We start from the raw sequence: 18,394 nt of genomic DNA on the forward strand, positions 1-18,394 counted from the left end.
GCAACTGGTAGTTGAGCGTCATTATCTGATGTTATTTATTCCTACAATAAAGTTTTAGTTTACAAGATGTGCGCTCCGGCGCACGTCTATTTGCGTTCCATCATTAACTGGCATTGGGGCGTTTCTATCGACATCACTTCCGGGATCTGACGCATCCCCACGTGGGAGCTCTGTAGGTGCGGTGCGTCTCAGCCTCTGTCTGGTCGTAGCCCAGCGAAGACCGGAAGTGATGTCAGAATAGTTTTTGCGTTGTTTTCCTGATTGGCTGATGAGTTCACTGCTACCCATGACCCGGAAGTGACGTGCTGTGTTTTCCTGATTGGCTGATGAGTTCACTGCTACCCATGACCCGGAAGTGACGTGCTGTGTATAGCGTCACGGTTTTTGAATATTCACTTTTCTGCGTTATGGAACATTCGTAAGGCCGGCTATGATATTTATTATGGAAGGCTTTATTTTTAGTATCTCGTGACATATGATTATGGGGTCGTTTATATAATAACATGGCAATGAGGCGTGGAACGCACGCCGGATGCCAGGTCAAACCGGAAGTAACATGCGGTGACACAGGCAGATCGAATTTTCGCCCAGATTGGTATGTCTAGTATAAAAGTAAGTGGTCTGCAGTGGAGTAGTACCCCAGATGACGTCTTTTGAGGACGAAACGCGTCGGTACTCCTACTGCAGCTCTATTTTTTATATGATATAAGCGCTTAATTCATTGGATACATGTAAGTTCATTACTTATTTTATTAAAAAATTTTAAACGGATTTACACTATTGTGGCCCTCATTTTCTCCCTGTATGAGTTCCATAATGTGCGTTGGAGTTTAAAGCGGAAGATTTTCCCATCGTTTGAGTACTTGGTTGAAAATTCCCTGGAGAGTCATTTATGGTGGAGAGCTCTATATAAGAGTATTTAGAAGCCTGATTGATCCTTCGAATATATATTCGCTTGGATCCATTCAATTTGGTAAGCTTACATCCTATTTGGTGATGGAAATGCCACAGGGTGCCTGCATGTGGTCCTTATAAGAAGAAGGTGGATGGTTCTTTCCCTCTCACGTGTGGATTGGATTTAATTTAAATTACCGTATATACTCGAGTATAGGCCGACCCGAATATAAGCCGAGGCCCCCAATTTACCCCCAAAAAAACTGGCAAACTTATTGACTCGTGTATAAGCCGAGGGTAAGACATGCCTGTCCATCCCTGTGTGTGTGTCCGTCCATCCCTGTGTGTCCGTCCATCCCTGTGTGTCCGTCCATCCCTGTGTGTCCGTCCATCCCTGTGTGTGTGTGTCTCCATCCATCCATCCATCCCTGTGTGTGTGTGTGTATCCGTGTGTGTGTGTGTGTGTGTGTGTGTGTGTGTGTGTGTGTGTGTGTGTGTGTGTGTGTCCAGCCTACCTGTGTCCTGAGCCTTTGTCCCGAGCCTCCGTCCCGTGCCGAGCCTCCTTGCCTCCGTGCCTCGCCGCCGTGCCTCGCCGCCGTGCCTCGCCGCCGTGCCTTGCCTCCGGTCCCGTCCCGTCCCGTCCCGTGCCGTGCCGTCCTGTGCCTTGCCTCCGTCCCGTGCCCTCTTCGTTCGTCGGCGGCCATTGTAAAATTCAAAAGCTGCGCCGCCGCCTTCGCCTGTGATAGGCGGAACACTGAATTTCCCAGCAGCCTGTGTTCCGCCTATCACAGACGTCGTATCATCCTCGTCCGTAGTACGAGGATGATACGAAGTCCGTGATAGGCGGAACACAGGCTGCTGGGAAATTCAGTGTTCCGCCTATCACAGGCGAAGGGGGAGCCGGAGGCGCGGCTTTTGAATCAGAATGGCCGCTGTCTGTCTGCTCGACACGCTGATCGAGCGGGCAGACAGCGATGACTCGAGTATAAGCCGAGGGGGGCACTTTCAGCCTCAAAAAAGAGGCTGAAAATCTCGGCTTATACTCGAGTATATACGGTAATACAATAGACTATTTTTTTGTATATTTTGGACTTTTTCACATTATTTGATTTCTTCAGTTCAAAAATTTTTTCACGATTTTATGCAAGTGTGGTGCAGTCTGAGAAGCATCACTGAATGTTATTTAATTTTGACACTTATATAATATTGTTATATCACTAAGTAGTTTAAATAGACTATTTTTCTTCTTTTTTCTATAGCGCTACACTATAATTTAATATTTGGTATTTTGTTCACTATTTTATCCTTGTGATCGTGTTAGCAGCTTCTTTTTGTATATAATTTCTTGGGGATAGCGCAGTGTTGATTGTCACCGACAGCTTTTTGGATAGCTCAGGGCAGAGTTGTGAATGGCTTTGTATGTTGTGGTTAGTATTTTGAATTTAATTCGCTGGGTGATTGGGAGCCAGTGTAGGGATTGGAGGAGAGGGTTGGCAGACACTGAGTGGTTGGTAAGGTGGATAGTCTGGCAGCAGCATTCATGATAGACTGAAGTGGGGTTAGCCTATGGAGGGGCAGGCCAATGAGAAGGAGTTGCAATAGTCAAGGCGAGAGATAACAATGGAGTGAATGAGGAGCTTGGTGGTTTCATTTGTTAAAAAGGGGCAAATTTTAGAGATGTTACGGAGGTGAATTCTACAAACTTTTTACAAGGATTGGACTTGGGGCTGAAATGGCAAGTCAGAGTCTAGGATTACACCTAGCACCCTGGCATGAGGGGAGGGACTGATAGTATACTAGCAGTATTCAGAGCAGTAATTATGGAATACCAGGAAAACATCATTACGATTTGTCAAATGGCCTATTTTCTACCATTCTTGAACAATCCAGAACTGTGTAATAGCTTTTAAAACAGTTGTGATCTCACATTTCTGAATGACGCACAGATAAATGTAACAGTCAGAGTCCCCAGGGTTATGTACAGTACAGTAAAGCCCCATACGCACTATCAGTTTTTCTGCTGAGTTTTCCTTCAGATTTACCAAAACCATATAATATGAGTTCAAATCTTAGGAGTTTCAATTTGCATGCAATCAGGCAGGCCCTTGCACTACATGGTTTTGGTAAACCTGAAGGAAAAACTCAGCAGAAAAACTGATAGCGTGTATGGGGCTTAAGTGTAATTGACCATTCAAATACAGATATTTTAAATATTGGTAAAATGCTGTTAAATTTTTGCAAGCAGAGACATATGTTTCTGGAGAATGTTTTATATTTGAGGAAAATGTGCAGCGAAACTGCAGTGAATGCAGTTTCCCCTTGTCCTTGTCATCATCATAGTTTAGAATTAGAAAGTTAGCATTATGTTTAAGGAACTATAAAAATGACTTGTAGCCCACATGACTCTGACAGTGGCCAAACCTTTTCATCTTTCCAAACACATTGTGGCTGAATCATAAACCAACCAAATTTCATATTTTACATAACATTCCTCTATCTATATGAATATGTTCTTTGTTACTCCTCCTAAACATTTGTTTATTGTTTCAAGCATCTAACTTCTTTCCAATGCTCCTTTTGGATGTTAAGACACTGTAATATTATTATATTTCATAATAAAGTAAGTTGCCTTATTGTTTCTAAGTTCTGGTTAGTCCACGTAATTTGAAAATTTGTTTTCCAACAGAATTTTCCATTTTGAGGTTTTGCTCCAAATATCATTGTATAAAAAAATTCAGTTGAAAGCAGTAAGGCTAAAATGTATTTGCAGAAACAATTGTGATAATTTAATTTCTATTCTGAAGAATCACAATGTTTACTTTTTCTTTAAGCTGATCTCCAGTCTTACCTTCAGTCCTGCATAGTTGAAAAGACTCCTCACCTGTATTAAAATAGCTTATTCTGATTTCATTGTGGGCTTCTTAATCTGACAACCACCCATCAAGGCATTTTTGTTTGAACCAGAATTTATTATAGGAGGCAAGGTATAATTACAGATATTGGTTATATCATTTGACGTCTGTGATTATTATACAGTGGTCAATGCTCAAATAATAAAAATGAGAACAAAACCATCAAGGTGAGTGGTATGAAAGCATATTAGGTCCTCAAGAACGTGAAAACTAAACATGTCACCTTGGTATACCTCTGTAGGTTTTCTAGCATTTTTACAAAATTGTTAGAAGAATAAAGCAAAAGGATATAGAGGAGAAAAGAAAGAAGAAAAGGGGGGGGGGGGGGGGAGGTGGAACAAGGGAAGAAAGGAGAGAACCGGCTTATCCACAAAGTCCTGGAACGAAAACCTGGTTAGGTATTTTCAGGTCTAATGGAAAGAGAAGGTTTAGGTAAACTTTTGCTTAAGTTTAAGCATGTCGGGAGAGACCTACCAAGACATCCATACTTTTTATAATTCCTCAGATTTATCATTATACTTTGCAATCATACATTCGGTTCATACAATTTCGCTCAGGACCTTGAACCACTCCGCCAAGGCAGAAACAACTTGTGACTTCCAACTCCATGGGATTATTTGTCTTGCAGCTATTAAGAAAAGTCTCAGAGCGGAGTGTCTCACTGATTTCACTCTAACTGGAATCAAAGCTATTTGTGGGGTATTGCTGTATTTTGTCATTTACATTGTACAATTTGAAGAACATGTCCCATAATTGTTTATTAATTGGAAAACCACACAAAATATGTACAGTACATACAGTAGGTGCCTTCATCTCTGCAACAGCGCCCATCAAGAAATTTTAATATTTATATAACTCCTTCCAAACGCCAGCCCATTGCCTGCTTTAGAGCTGAGGCTCTTGACCTATGGATGAGAGAGCACAAAACCAGGAAAAATCAGACAGAACCAACAACAGTTACTTGATCTATTTCAATAAAAACATTGTACTGCAACCAGAAAACTGTTATGTTCAAGGTGCTAAGAGTGGTGATTTAGGGGGATTGGTGTTGAGAAGGGGGGTGGGGGAAGATTTATGCTAGGAGAAATGAGAAAATGGGAGACATTTGTGCTGGAAGTGGGATTTGAAGTGGGGACAGAAGATGTTTACTAGGAGGGGACATTTTAGAGGTAGAGGATTTGTGTGCTAGGAGTGATTTTTTTTTGGGGGGGTCATTTGTAGGTTGGGGGAGCAAAGACGTACTTAGAGAGGGAAATTCAGCAGGGAGACACATTAAAAGGAGGAGGAATTTATGCTTGGGGGTAAACTTGCAGATTAGTGCTCAGTGTTTTTGTGGGGGGACTTTTGCAGACAAATAATGCTCATACATCTTGAGGGGGGGGGGTGCAATTTGGCATGTTGGCACTGGGCTCTAGATAACCTTGTCCTGGTACTGTTTGGTGGTCTTGTATTTAGAACTACAGGGCAGAGCTGACTTTTTGTGAGATAAAAGCAATTGGGTGCCGATCCCTTTTCAATGTCTAAGAAAGTTTATTTTGTTCAATAAACTCAGGAGAGAGGGTTAGGGTACAGGATGATACCAAAAATGGGTACAAAGGTCTCCAGGCCTGTCTACAAATAACAGTCAATACTGGCTTTGTACCTAGAAGCTGAGACTGACAGAATGTTTAACATATTCCAGCACCACAATTACCCTCCAAGTTGAGCAGCCAGAACTTCCAGCAATGTCCACCGGCAGATTTTACCTAGCTCTCCAAGTTACTTTTCAGCAGTGAAGTCTCTTCCCAAGATGCTCCACACAGGCACACAGACACAGCCCTCTTCCTGCCCCACCCCATCTGGATGTGCCCTCCAGCAAGGCAGCATAGATTTAGTAAAATTGGGCTCAGGCCCAGGGGAGTTGTTAGGTGGCAGAAAGACCAGGGGCTTCAGCCCAAAGTCCAAGGCTGGCACGGGCAGGGGGGATGAGCAGTGGCGGTAGTGGCACAGGATTTTTTGGCTGGGCGGTGGGATTATGTGGTTGGGTGGCAGGGGTAAGCTCACTTGCTGGTTGCTGCCTGGCTTACCAGTGCCTATCAGTGCTGACCACTAAACGCACCTGCCTCACACACTGACCCCAGCTACCTGACATGCACTGACCTACCTGACACGCACTGACTTACCTACCTGACATACATACACTGACCTACCTACCTGACACACACTGACCTACCTGACACGCACTTACCTACCTACCTGACATATCTACACTGACCTACCTACCTGACACGCACTGACCTACCTGACATGCATACACTGACCTACCTACCTGACATACACTGACCTACCTGACATGCACTAACCTACCAGACGCACAATGACCTACCTTCCTGACACACACTGACCTACCTGACATACATACACTGACGGTAGTGAGACACACTGACCTACCTGACATACATACACTGACCTACCTACCTTATACACACTGAACCTACCTGACATGCACTGACCTACCTGACACACACTTACCTACCTGACATACATACACTGACCTACCTACCTGACACACACTGACCTACCTGACACATGCTGACCTACCTGACAGAATCTGACCTACCTGCCTGACACACACTGACCTACCTGACATACATACACTGACCTAGCTACCTGAGATAAATACACTGACCTACCTACCTGACACACACTGACCTACCTGACACGCCTGACCTGCCTACCTGACATACATACACGGACCTACGTACCTGAGATGCACTGACCTATCTGACAGGCACTGACCTACCTATCTGACATGCACTGACCTACCTGATATATATACACTGACCTACCTGACATGCACTGACCTATCTGATGCACACTGACCTACCTACCTGACACACACTGACCTACCTGACATACATACACTGACGGTAGTGACACACACTGACCTACCTGACATACATACACTAACCTACCTACCTGACACACACTGAACCTACCCTGACATACATACACTGACCTACCTACCTGACATACACTAACCTACCTGACATGCACTGACCTACCTGACACACTCTGGTCTACCTACCTGACACACACTGACCTATCTGACATACATACACTGATGGTAGTGACACACATTGACCTACCTGACCAGAAAACAGACTTCATGACATGTCCTGCAGCAGCTCAGCTCAGCCATGGTGTGCGGTGCGCAGTGTTTCCATCATCACAGCAGGCAGCCAGAGGAGGAGAGCCGAGCACCGAGCAGGGATCTCAGTCATGTGGTGAAGCGGCCGCATTGTAATTCCCGGCTTCTGGAGCCTGCAGCGCTTATGATGGACGTCACATGTTCCACGGTCCCGCCATTGGACCAGTGGGACGACCATTATAGGCACTGCAGGCTCTAGAAGGCAGGACCTACTATGCACTCAGTCCAACTCGGCGGCGCTCGGGATCAGATTGGTCCCCGCTCGGCAGTGCTTGGGCCTACTAATATAGCCGTGCATGCCTGAGACCCGGGGCTTTTTGGGGACCCATTCGGGGGGTCCAGCCCTCCCCTCCAGACGCCACTGCTCAGGCCCCATTTTTAGCTCACACCCTCCCACAGGCAGCAGTCCTGGGAGATGAAAAAACCTCATGGACAATATCCTGGCAATGCCTGAAAGGACATATTCATCCTCTGCTTACAGGAAACCTGGAGACAAAGGTTGTTTCCCAAGGTCCCCCAAATATTATATTATTCCCCAGTAAGAACCACTGAAAATAAGCCACCTAATGATTTTCCAGAGAGGAATAGGCTATCATAATTAAATAATGTTTCTTCTTGTTCTACCTGCCAGGGTCATTTCCTAACAACATTCAGAAATAAACCCTAATCTGAATTTCACTTTTGTTGAAAAAAAAGAAAAAACTCCCCTCTGGGTGATCAGTGTACATTGCAAAGATTTTAAAAAACTTTGTTGCAGATTCCTACCTTTTGTTATCCTGAAGAAATATCTGTTTGTGTGTCTATGTGAATCTTTATATAGAGTGGTTTTATAGTTCTCAATCAGCTGGTGCACCGGCAGGGCACTAATGAGAAGAATGGTAGTGTATGCATCCCTTTAGTGCATGCCTTTAGTGATTTCCCTTTGCTAGAATGTCACCAAAAATGACAAAAATTACAAAATTATGACTGTATCTTAGTGCAGACTACTAAGAAAATCAGTGAGCCAATCAGACGAGCAGAAAATTACATTTTCAGAGGGCGTTCTGTACACCATCTGTGTACAGAACGCCTCCAGGTAGCCATATTGCATTGCATTTTACAGAAATTGACAGCACTGCAGATTGAAAAGCAAAGGTAACTTTTAACAAGATTCAAACACAATATGACATGAGTCGCAACTGTATACACTATATTATTTTTTTATTATTTGCAATTTTTTTCCCCACTAAAGTGAGTAACCCTTTAAGGGGTTCCACTAAATACAGAAATAATAACAACCAGAGATCAGACTGACCACAGCTTAGCTGCAACAAGAAAATTTGAATAGGAAATTTCCAGCTTAATGCATGGTCCCCACACAACCAGAGTATTGTCTTATAATAGCACCTGTAGTAAAGTCAAATAAGACTATCATTTAGCCATTCATATTTTGTAGAATTTGTAATTAAATTGATCTGTGTAAGTGATGTTCAGATCTTTGGAACATTTTAGGAAAAATCTACATCTTTAACTCTACTTTCCATAATTCAACTTGCTTGCCATAGCCTTTCTTATATCTTTTTAGGGCCTTATATCTTCTGTCATTTTATTTGTGATGTTAGAGACTAGCAGTATAGGTCTATGTATCATAAAGTGAAAAAAATATACTGGTATGAAGACCTGTAGAGGTTAAAGTGTCATTAAACCCAAAAAGTTTTTGTGTGTATTACTTATATTACATTTAAATAAGCAGCCTGTATTTCTCTTGCGGTTACCTGTGGGTTTTTCTTTGTATCCTGAGCAATTCTTCCGCCAGTTGTGGCTGAAATCTTTCTTGATCTACCTGACCTTGGTATCAAGAGATCCCTACATTTTTTACTTATTAAGTAATTGAAGAGTACTAACTGGCCTATTTAAGGCTTTGGATATCTTTTTAAATTCTTTTCCATCTTTGTAAAGTTTCATTACCTTGTTACACAGGTCTTATGACTGTTCTTTTCTACCTCCTCATGGCTCAGTGTCTAACCTGCTTAGTGCATTCATGTGAGAGCTAACAAACTCATTGACACTAATTGTGATTTAAAAAACCACAAATGTGGGAAATTAACCTTTTAATTGTCATTTTAACCTGTGTGTGCCACTTTCTGTGTCTGTACCAAAGCCAAACATTCCAGGGTATGTAAACTTTTTATCAGGGCCATTTGGGTGATTTCTGTTATCATTATGATTTAAAAAGGATCCAAAAAAAGTGATAATAATTGGCTTCATGTGATTGCTATCTTTAAATAAAATACTTTTTGGCATGATCAGTCATATTTTCAATATTAATGCCAAAATTTCACAATTTATGCCAGGGTATGCAAACTTTTGAGGACAACTGCAGTCCCTTATCATCCCCTCCAATAGCTTGCAGACTATTGCTGTAAGGCTAACTGGTCTGTAGTTCCCAGGGATATATCCCAGCCCTTTCTTAAATATTGGTACTACATTGGCTTTTCTCCAATTGGCTGTTACCATTCCAGTCAGTAAACTGTCCATAAAAATTAGGAACAATGGTCTGGCTATCACTTGACTGAGTACCTTAAGGGCCCTTTGGGTGCAAGCCATCTGTTCCCGGAGACTTATTTATGTTAAGTTACGTTTTTCAAGTCCATTTTTAATTCTGTCCTCTGTTAGCCATGAGGGTGTTATAAAGATTAACATTACTGTCTTGGTTACTGTATCCCCCCTGTATCCCCCGGTTTCTCACTGAGGAGAAGAATATTTTCAAAACCTTCGCCATCTCTCCATCTTTTGTAACCAGGTTCCCTTCATCATCCTTTATGGGACCAATATGTTCTAACCTTCTTACTCTCTCCTGCACTATGTGCCTTTCGTGTTCTATCTTAGCCACCCTGATTGCACTCTTTAATTTTTTATTGCATTCTTTGTAGAGTTGGAATGCTGATACTGACCCCTCAGCTTTGTATTTTTTAATGGCCTTTTCTTTTACTTTTATATGCAATTTTACATTGGAGTTAAGCCACCCAGGACTTTTGTTAGCTCTTTTTAATGTATTTCCCATTGGAATGCATTGGCCAATACCTTTATTTAATATGCTCTTAAAGCCCTCCCCTTTGTACTCCATGTTCTTTGTGCCCAGGATGTTATCAAATTTAATATCTCCTAGAAAAGAGTGCAGTTAAAGCAAGTCAGCTCTTTTGAAATTCAGTGTCTTTGTATTTCCCTTGTGTCTCCTATTTCTGTGACTTATACTGAAACAAATTGACCTGTGGTTGCTGTTTCCTAAATTGCCCCATATTTCCACATCTGCAATCAGGTCTGTATTGTTAGTAATCAGTAGGTCTAGTAACGCTTTGTTTCTTGTTGGTGTATTTACCTTTTGACCCATGAAATTTTCCTGCAAGACATTTAGGAAATGGCAAGCCTTAGACGAATGTGCAGTTCTTTCCGCCCAGTCTAAATCTGGATAATTAAAATCCCCCATTATAATGAAACTTTTCATCCTTGTCACCATTCAAAACTGTGATTGGAGGTCCTGCTTTATTTCAACAGCTGCCGCTCTTCCCTTGGAAGTTGAAACAGGCTTGACTCTGGCTGCAGCAGTCACTCTGCTCCTATTGTGAGACCTGCAGCTGAGAGGAGAGGGATAGACATGATAGCAGTGGTGGCTGTAAGGAGAAAAACATAAGGAAGGTGAAAGCAGCTCAGTGGTATACTCAGGAGGGACATAGACACCTGCTTTCCACCATTTTGTTACATGTGAAAAGATTCAACTTTCTGCATTGCTGCAAGTGCAGTATATCACATGACCAAACTTTCTAACAGAATTTCTTTTTTTAGAAATTCTGTGGGTTGAACACTGTTGCTTCCATTGAAAGATTTGATATTGAAAAATTTGAATGTTTTATATGTAGCTATACCCCTGCAGGAGATGCTGGTATTTTGCCCAGCTCTTCCCCACTTTTGCCCCCAGCCAGGCACAAGGTAGATTCCCACAGCCAGGTGCACACATACACTTTCGCTTCTTGTCTCCAATAACCAGTCTAGGGGATTTGTTTTGTTGCTTTATTGGAGAACTTGTATATGGAAGGGATATAGCAAGATACTCCAAACCGGAACTATTCACATAAGCACTCTAACTTCCTTTCTTAGTGAAACGCGACCAAAGTCCCTGCAAAGGCACATGGAGTCTTCTTCACAGCAGCAAAGAGCAATGTCCCTTATAAAAGTAGTGGACGGTTCTGGATAAATATCTAAAAACACTAGCCAGCCTTCTTCCTTGCGTGGACCTTCAGCTAACTTGTTTTGAACTGATTATTAACACCTGCTCTGAGTCTGGGGGGATTGAAGCAGTCAATGCTGGTGTGGGCATAGAGGCCCCAAATCTTTATCCGGGTCTTCCAGTTCTCAGAGTCTGTGTGTTTTGGGAAGACATGGACCCAGACCTTAAGCAAAACCACTCCATAGGTTCCCCAGGCACACACCTCCCAAAGAATAGAGCCCCCTCAAACGCCAGGGCCCATAGTCAGTAGGTAAAAAGCTACCCTTAAGTCTCCTCCAAAAGCCCCTGTCCTAGTTGGGTCTGTCATAAGAGCCATCTCTGATCACTTAAATGCTTATGGTGCTCATCATATCACACTGAAATAGCTCTATGCACATACCTTTTAGAGACTTGCAAATATCTGTACAAGAACCTAAATCTTTCCAAAGTTCTGTGAAAAGGGGACTCTGAAGTAAAAGGAAGTTGCTAGATCCTGCTTCCAAATAGCTCCAGTGTACTGTGGTCCTTCATAGGAACGCTGTGTAAGTAGTTCAGAATGAAAAATGATTGCAGTCTGTAATAATTGTGATGCATGTTCTAAGGTGGTGGACTGTCACAGCTTTGTTTATGATCTTAAAGTTGTCTTATGGAAGCTGAGGACTGCAAACAAGAGTACAGAGGTTCTAGGAAGCAGACTAAATACCATTTAACAAACATCTGGATTGTTTTCATTAAGGCAATAGACGCTGTCCTTTTGTTGCATTTCTTTTTATCCCATTAGCTAATGCCTAAAATGTCTTCAGTTTAGCCACCAATTAGCACTGTGTGAGATATTTGTTTTCAGACTTATAAGGCTTTAGCTAGAAGAAAATATTTTGAATTTCTATGGAATATTTGATGTTTATGTGCCAAAGTAATATTTATTTTTGCATATGTTGTTCTAGGATCTGGACCTTGTGCTTAAGCATCTGGAAGAAGTGAGGTTTTTTGATCTTTTTGGATATAGCGAGGAAACTGGGTCATGGCTATGTTTTATGTGCAACAATCCAGAGAAAGCTACAGGTAATAAATACTCTTCCTGCTGTTAAAGCAAGGGGAGGTAACAAGAAAATATAGAGAAACGTAAGGTGGCTAATGTCTATTTATGGAGTATGAATACAAAACCTCTTCAACATCTCAAGTTTTCTACAAATAACTTCCACATCTGGATAGAAGAAAAACAATTCTGTAATGGATGACATTTGCATTATGTAATAGATTTACACATGTGTAGCTTTATATCAGTGTAATGAGACATCCTTAAAAGTTGATTTTGACAAAGGTACAAGAATAAGTGAAGTACAGGCAAAAGAAAGCAGTTCTCAAGCAAAAAGTAAAAGTTATAGGTAGAAACGATATAAGGGCCTGGTCAAGCTGGTGTTGGGAGACTCAAGTGTTGAAACAGTAGAAAACAAAGTTCACCCATCTATCTTATCTGCTTTCTGTAATCCATGTGTGTGGCCCACAGTAGCAGTTTATAGCGTTTCTGAGAAATGTTTGTTTTGTATCTTTTAACTGACTAGTGGAAAAACCACAGACTCCTCTATGAGCAAGAGACTGCACCGTGGGAATCTCCCATGTACCCTTTTTACCAAATCTGGTTTGGCTTCTTAACATAAATTCCTTATCTTATAAAATTAGTAAATTTGCTTCACCGCTATGATTTGTTCCAGCTACTAATTGTTTCCATTCTCTGTGCTCTGAGTAATGCCAGCTTTTACATTAGTAAATGTGTCAAGAACCTATCATTAATCTTGTCACTAGACAAGACTCTTTCTTTATTGTTTAATAAGTTTAAAAATAAATTGGTCTCTTGTGTAACTTCCTTTTTTCCATTTAACATAAGATATCAATTCTTGTGTCACATATATCACAGTATGTAAATCTCCCCAGTATTTGGGAAAAACTAGCCTATTACTGAGCCATTTCTTCTTTAAATTCGATATTTTAAGTAAATATTAAGGACAACATGACTACAGCTAAGCCAGCTCAATAGTACACACATTTAAAAGCTGTTGTCAATCTATGGATTAGATTACTCAGCTACCACATAGTAAAGCAATTATGGCTTCATACAGCGCCTGGGTCCGTGAAGTTCCAAGACCCTGTGTACTCACTTTTTATACTTAAAAAAAAAACTAGGTCTAGGTAGAATGCGGATACTTTAGAAACCTTGCTATGTTTTTATAGCTGTCTGTGTCCCATTGGAGAGATTCATTCTCACTGGTGATCACTATCACTTGGGCAGAAAATGATATGACTCTCTCTAACAGAAACACAACAATAAAAACCTAGCAGATGTTTTACCTGTTATCCTAAGCCCTTTTATACACGGTCAGACATTCTGACAACCAAATCCGTTGGATTTTGTCCAACGGATTTTGTCCGACAGATTTTGTCTGAAACTGTTGCATACACACGGTCGGACAAAGTTGTCAGAAAATTTGATTGTACATAACGTGATGACATTATTTTGTTTGCGACGGGACTACGTTCAGGCTAGTAGCCAATAGCTTTGGTCTAGGAATTTTATCTGAGCATGCGTGGCACTTTGTCCGTCGAAGTATGCTACACATGATCGGAGTATGTCCGATCGGAGCATGTTGTTGGAAAATTTTATAGACAAGTTGGAAAACTTGGTCTGTCGGATATTCCGACGGAAACAGTCCAATGGAGACCACACACATTATCCGACAATAAGGTCCGATCGGACACATTCCGTTGGAATCTCTGACCGTGTGTACAAGGGCTTAGAGTGTAGGCTGCTAGATAAAGGATACTGATGATGCTGCTTCACTATAGTTCCAAATACAGATTAAGGTTGAAAGTGACACTTGATATGTATATTGTAACCTGCAGTTTATATACACTGTTCATGCTCTAGAACTGTTTGTTGTTATGTCGGTATGTTCAATAAAACATTTTGTTTGAGAAAGTAAAAAATTGTTCCAAATACAGTCCACATTTCACTTCTGACAAATGTGTGAGAGCGGTGTCAACTGAATTTTGAAATGCAGTGTAGCAACAATTATCCTTTGAGGCCATTGGTGGAAAATAAGTTTCTAAATTGTAAAGATAAAAAGCTAATTATGCATATGCTGACATTATCAATATAATGACCATTGAGAGAGAGAGGGGTGTAGTTAGTAGATGGCATTGAATGTATGATGAGGAGAGCTTCATAGCTCCCCCAGCATAGGAAGCTCTCCTACTCCAATCCAGGACTACAGCGGGAGGGGCTGAGTGGCCAGCACAGCAGTCACGTGACCTTACCGGTTGACGTCAGAGGGAGTGGGCAGGCGAGTGCAATGTATAGTCTCATATTTTAGGGTGTTGTACTCTCCAAACATCTATCATTTGATTCTTTAATCATTTATATAATTTAGTTTCTTTAATATCTTCAACTGTACATTTCCAGTCCCCTGTACTCGGGGCGTACTATCCATCTTAGGTTCCATACAGAAGTAGAAATTGTTAATGTTTGTCCCCCTACCCGGCATGAACCTGGACTGGTTCACATGCACAATACTCGTGGCCAGTGTCCAGTCGCGATGACCTCTGGACAAGAGCAATTGCGTGCACGAGAGACAGAACAAGGACAAGTGTGTGTAAACATCCCCTCCCTCTTCAGTTAGAAACACGTAGCAGGGAACACAGTTAACCCCATGATCGCCCCCTAGTGTTAACTCCTTCCCTGCCAGTGAAATTTTTACAGTAATCAGTGCATTTTTATAGCACTGATCGCTGTATAAATGCCAATGGTCCCAAAAATGTGTCAAAAGTGTACCATGTGTCTGCCATGATGTTGCAGTCCCTATAAAAATCACAGATCGCTGCCATTACTAGTAAAAAAATAATGAAAATGCTATAAATCTATCCCCTATTTTGTAGACGCTATAACTTTTGCGCAAACCAATCAATATACCCTTATTACGATTTTTTTTTTTTTACCTAAAATATGTAGAAGAATACATAGCCTAAATTGAGAAAAAAATAGCTTTTTAAAAAAGAAAAAAGGAGATATGTAGTATAGCTTAAAGTACAAAATATTGTGTTTTTTTTTTTCAAAATTGTCTCTCTTTTTTTGTTTATAAAATAAAAACCGCAGACGCAATCAAATATCACCAAAAGAAAGCTCTATTTTGGGGAAAAAAAGGACATCATTTTTTTTTTGATGCATCGTCGCACGACCATGCAATTGTCAGTTAAAGTGTCGCAGTGCAGAATCGCAAAAAATAGCTCGTCATTCAGCAGCCATATCTTCCGGGGCTGAAGTGGTTAATGATCGAGCATAGATTATTGGAGTCAGTGAATAGTAGAAACATTGAAGTAGCAACTTTTTCGGTATCCAGTGTCCAAAATAGGCTAAATATATGGAGATTAAATAAAGAACTAATCCAGCATAAGGAAGCTGAGGACAGAATAAAAAGAGAATTAGAACAATACTTTAGAATAAATGATACCAGAGAAATAACAGAAGCTACACTTTGGGAGGCCCATAAAGCCTTTATAAGAGGTATTCTGATAGTTATGGGAGCAGGAAAAAAAAGAGAACCTGGAAAATAGAAGTATTAATAAAAAAAACTATGAATTAGAACAGCAGCATAAAAAAGGAGATGAAGCGGAGGTATATTATGCTGTTCTAAAAAGGGAGGAATTAAAAGGTTTGATGGAGCAGGAAACAAGAAAGATCTTTAATATAATTAAAAAGTAGAGTTATCAGTGGGGGAACATGACTCGGAAGTATTTAGCTAATATATTAAAAAAGAAAAAAACAGCAAATTACATAGAGAAAATACAGGATAGCACTGGTAAAATAGTACATACAGCAACGGAAATAGCAGGAGTATTTCAGAAATACTACGGGGAATTGTACACAGTAAATCAGAGGGGAAAGCAGGACTCTGAAATAGAGAAGGTAGGAAAAGAAAAGAAAATATATATATATATTTTTTTTTAAAGTGGGATTAAATAAAATTCCAGGAGACAAACTAGGTGCCCTTGAAGAATCTATAACAGAGGAAGAGATCAGCTGAGCCCTAAAAGACTCAGCAACTGGGAAAAGCCCAGGACCCAATGGGCTCACGATATACTATTATAAAAAGTTTAAGGAAATGCTAGTTCCCAGATTATGTTCCTATATGAATGGGATAGGAACAAGTTGGGACATGAGAAGGGAAGCATTATGGCTACATTTACCAAAGGAAGGAAAGGATGCTACCTTATGCTCAAGTTATAGACCCATCTCACTATTAAACGCAGACACAAAGCTGTTTGCTAAAGTGCTGGCAAGCAGGATGAAAGTTGTAATGAATGACTTTGTACATACTGACCAAGTCTGATTCATCCCAGGGAGGGAGAGGAGAGATAACTGGGTAAGAACTACGCTATTGTTGCTACAAATAATTAAAGAAGGCAGATCCCCGGGGCTACTCCTCTCAATAGACACTGAAAAAGCGTTTGATAGGGTAGACAGAGGATTTATGATGAGAACCCTGGAGACAATGGGAGTAGGCCCAAATATGGAATGCTGGATGTCACTGGAACCGCTACTAGCAGGGATTAGAAGGAACCCAGATATAAGGGGAATTAAGATAGGGGATGAAGAGCATAAAATAGTAGCATATGTCAATGACATTTTGTTCTACGTAGATAGGCCTAAGATAACATTGCCCAACTTGATAAAGCTATTAAAATCTTACAGAGAAATCTCAAACCTTAAAATGAATCCCTCAAAATCAGAGATCTTGAACATCAATGTGAGGAAACAGGAGGGGCAGGTTTTGAATCAAGAGTTCCCATTTACATGGCGGAAAACAGATTTAAACTATCTAGGAGTAACAATAGCACCAGCCATGGAGACAATATATCAAATAAATAAAAACAGAAATAAAACTGCAACAAGGTATCTTTCCTGGATAGGAAGAATCAATATTATTAAAATTGTAATACTGCCGAAGATTCTGTATAAGATGCGAATGTTACCAATCCATCTCCCACAGGTTTACTTTAATACATTATAAACCATAATTTTAAAGTTCATATGGCAGAAAAAGAAATCAAGAATACGTTTTTCGGTCTTGAACAAAGATAAATTGCAAGGAGGAATGGGGGTACCCAATTTCAAAAACTATTATAACGCAAAATTGCTATCATGGGTGTTAGAATGGGTAAAAAAAATAACAAAGAAAAAAGACGGATGAAAATACTATTAGTAATGAATCACTGGGGAAGATTATATGGATACCACCACAATTTAGAGAATTTAGTGAGAACACACATGAAATAACACAGAAAGTATTTGCAATCTGGGATTATATGCATACACAGGAAAAATGGGAATTTAATTCACCCTTAATACCACTAAGAGAAACTGATTTTTTCCCACCAGGGGAAGAGAAATGGTTTGGGGAATGGATAAAAAATGAAATGCACAATTAAAAGATATAATGGAAAATGGGAGAATACATACACTTGGAGAATACATACATTACACAAACTAAAACACAAAAAAGGAGTTAATGGTGATAGATGAATGGGGGTACTCCCAGCTGAAACACTTCATGACTACCCTGCTGAAACAAATTAGATCCGGGGAGAACCTATTACCGTTTGAGCATTTATGTTCAGCAGCAAATATGAAGAATGGGATCTCTCGGATATAGTATATAAAGTACTAGTGGGAATGAAGGGGCTGGAAGTATCACTGTTCATAGAGAAATGGGAAAGAGAACTGGAAAAGAGAAAGGAAGACCTACATTTGAAGAAGATATTTAAGATGGTACATGGCACAGCAATAAATAGTAATACCATAGAAATTAACTACAAATATATTTCACGTTGGTATATAACACCAGAGGTAGCACACAAATACCAAAGTGGGGTATTGCGGCTTTGCTGGCGGGGATGCAACACTGTGGGAACCATGGTGCATATATGGTGGACATGTCCCAAAATAAAAAAATACTGGAAAGAGGTGTTGCAGGGGATAAAGGAGATTACTAACATAGAGGTACCTGAGGAACCTTGGAGGTGTTTGTTTCATGGAGTTAAAATGTCAATAAGGCCATATAAGTGGACATTAGTACCCCATCTGATGAACGCATCCAAAAGTCT

The 18,394-nt window shown here is 40.6% G+C and overlaps 1 protein-coding gene across 4 annotated transcripts in view; it reads left to right on the plus strand.

Moving 5' to 3' along the window:
• Positions 1-18,394, plus strand: part of VEPH1 (ventricular zone expressed PH domain containing 1) — a 554,211-nt gene that overhangs the window by 451,159 nt on the left and 84,658 nt on the right. For all 4 annotated transcript variants that reach the window (XM_077488095.1, XM_077488092.1, XM_077488094.1 and 1 more), the window contains one exon: positions 12,184-12,301. In XM_077488095.1, the coding sequence (XP_077344221.1) occupies positions 12,184-12,301 (118 nt within the window). The remainder of the gene's footprint in view (positions 1-12,183; positions 12,302-18,394) is intronic.

Source organism: Lithobates pipiens, unplaced genomic scaffold (genome assembly GCF_037356315.1).
Source record: "Lithobates pipiens isolate NorthernLeopardFrog02 unplaced genomic scaffold, aLitPip1_a1.2 Scaffold_18, whole genome shotgun sequence".
Taxonomy (NCBI): Eukaryota; Metazoa; Chordata; class Amphibia; order Anura; family Ranidae; genus Lithobates; species Lithobates pipiens.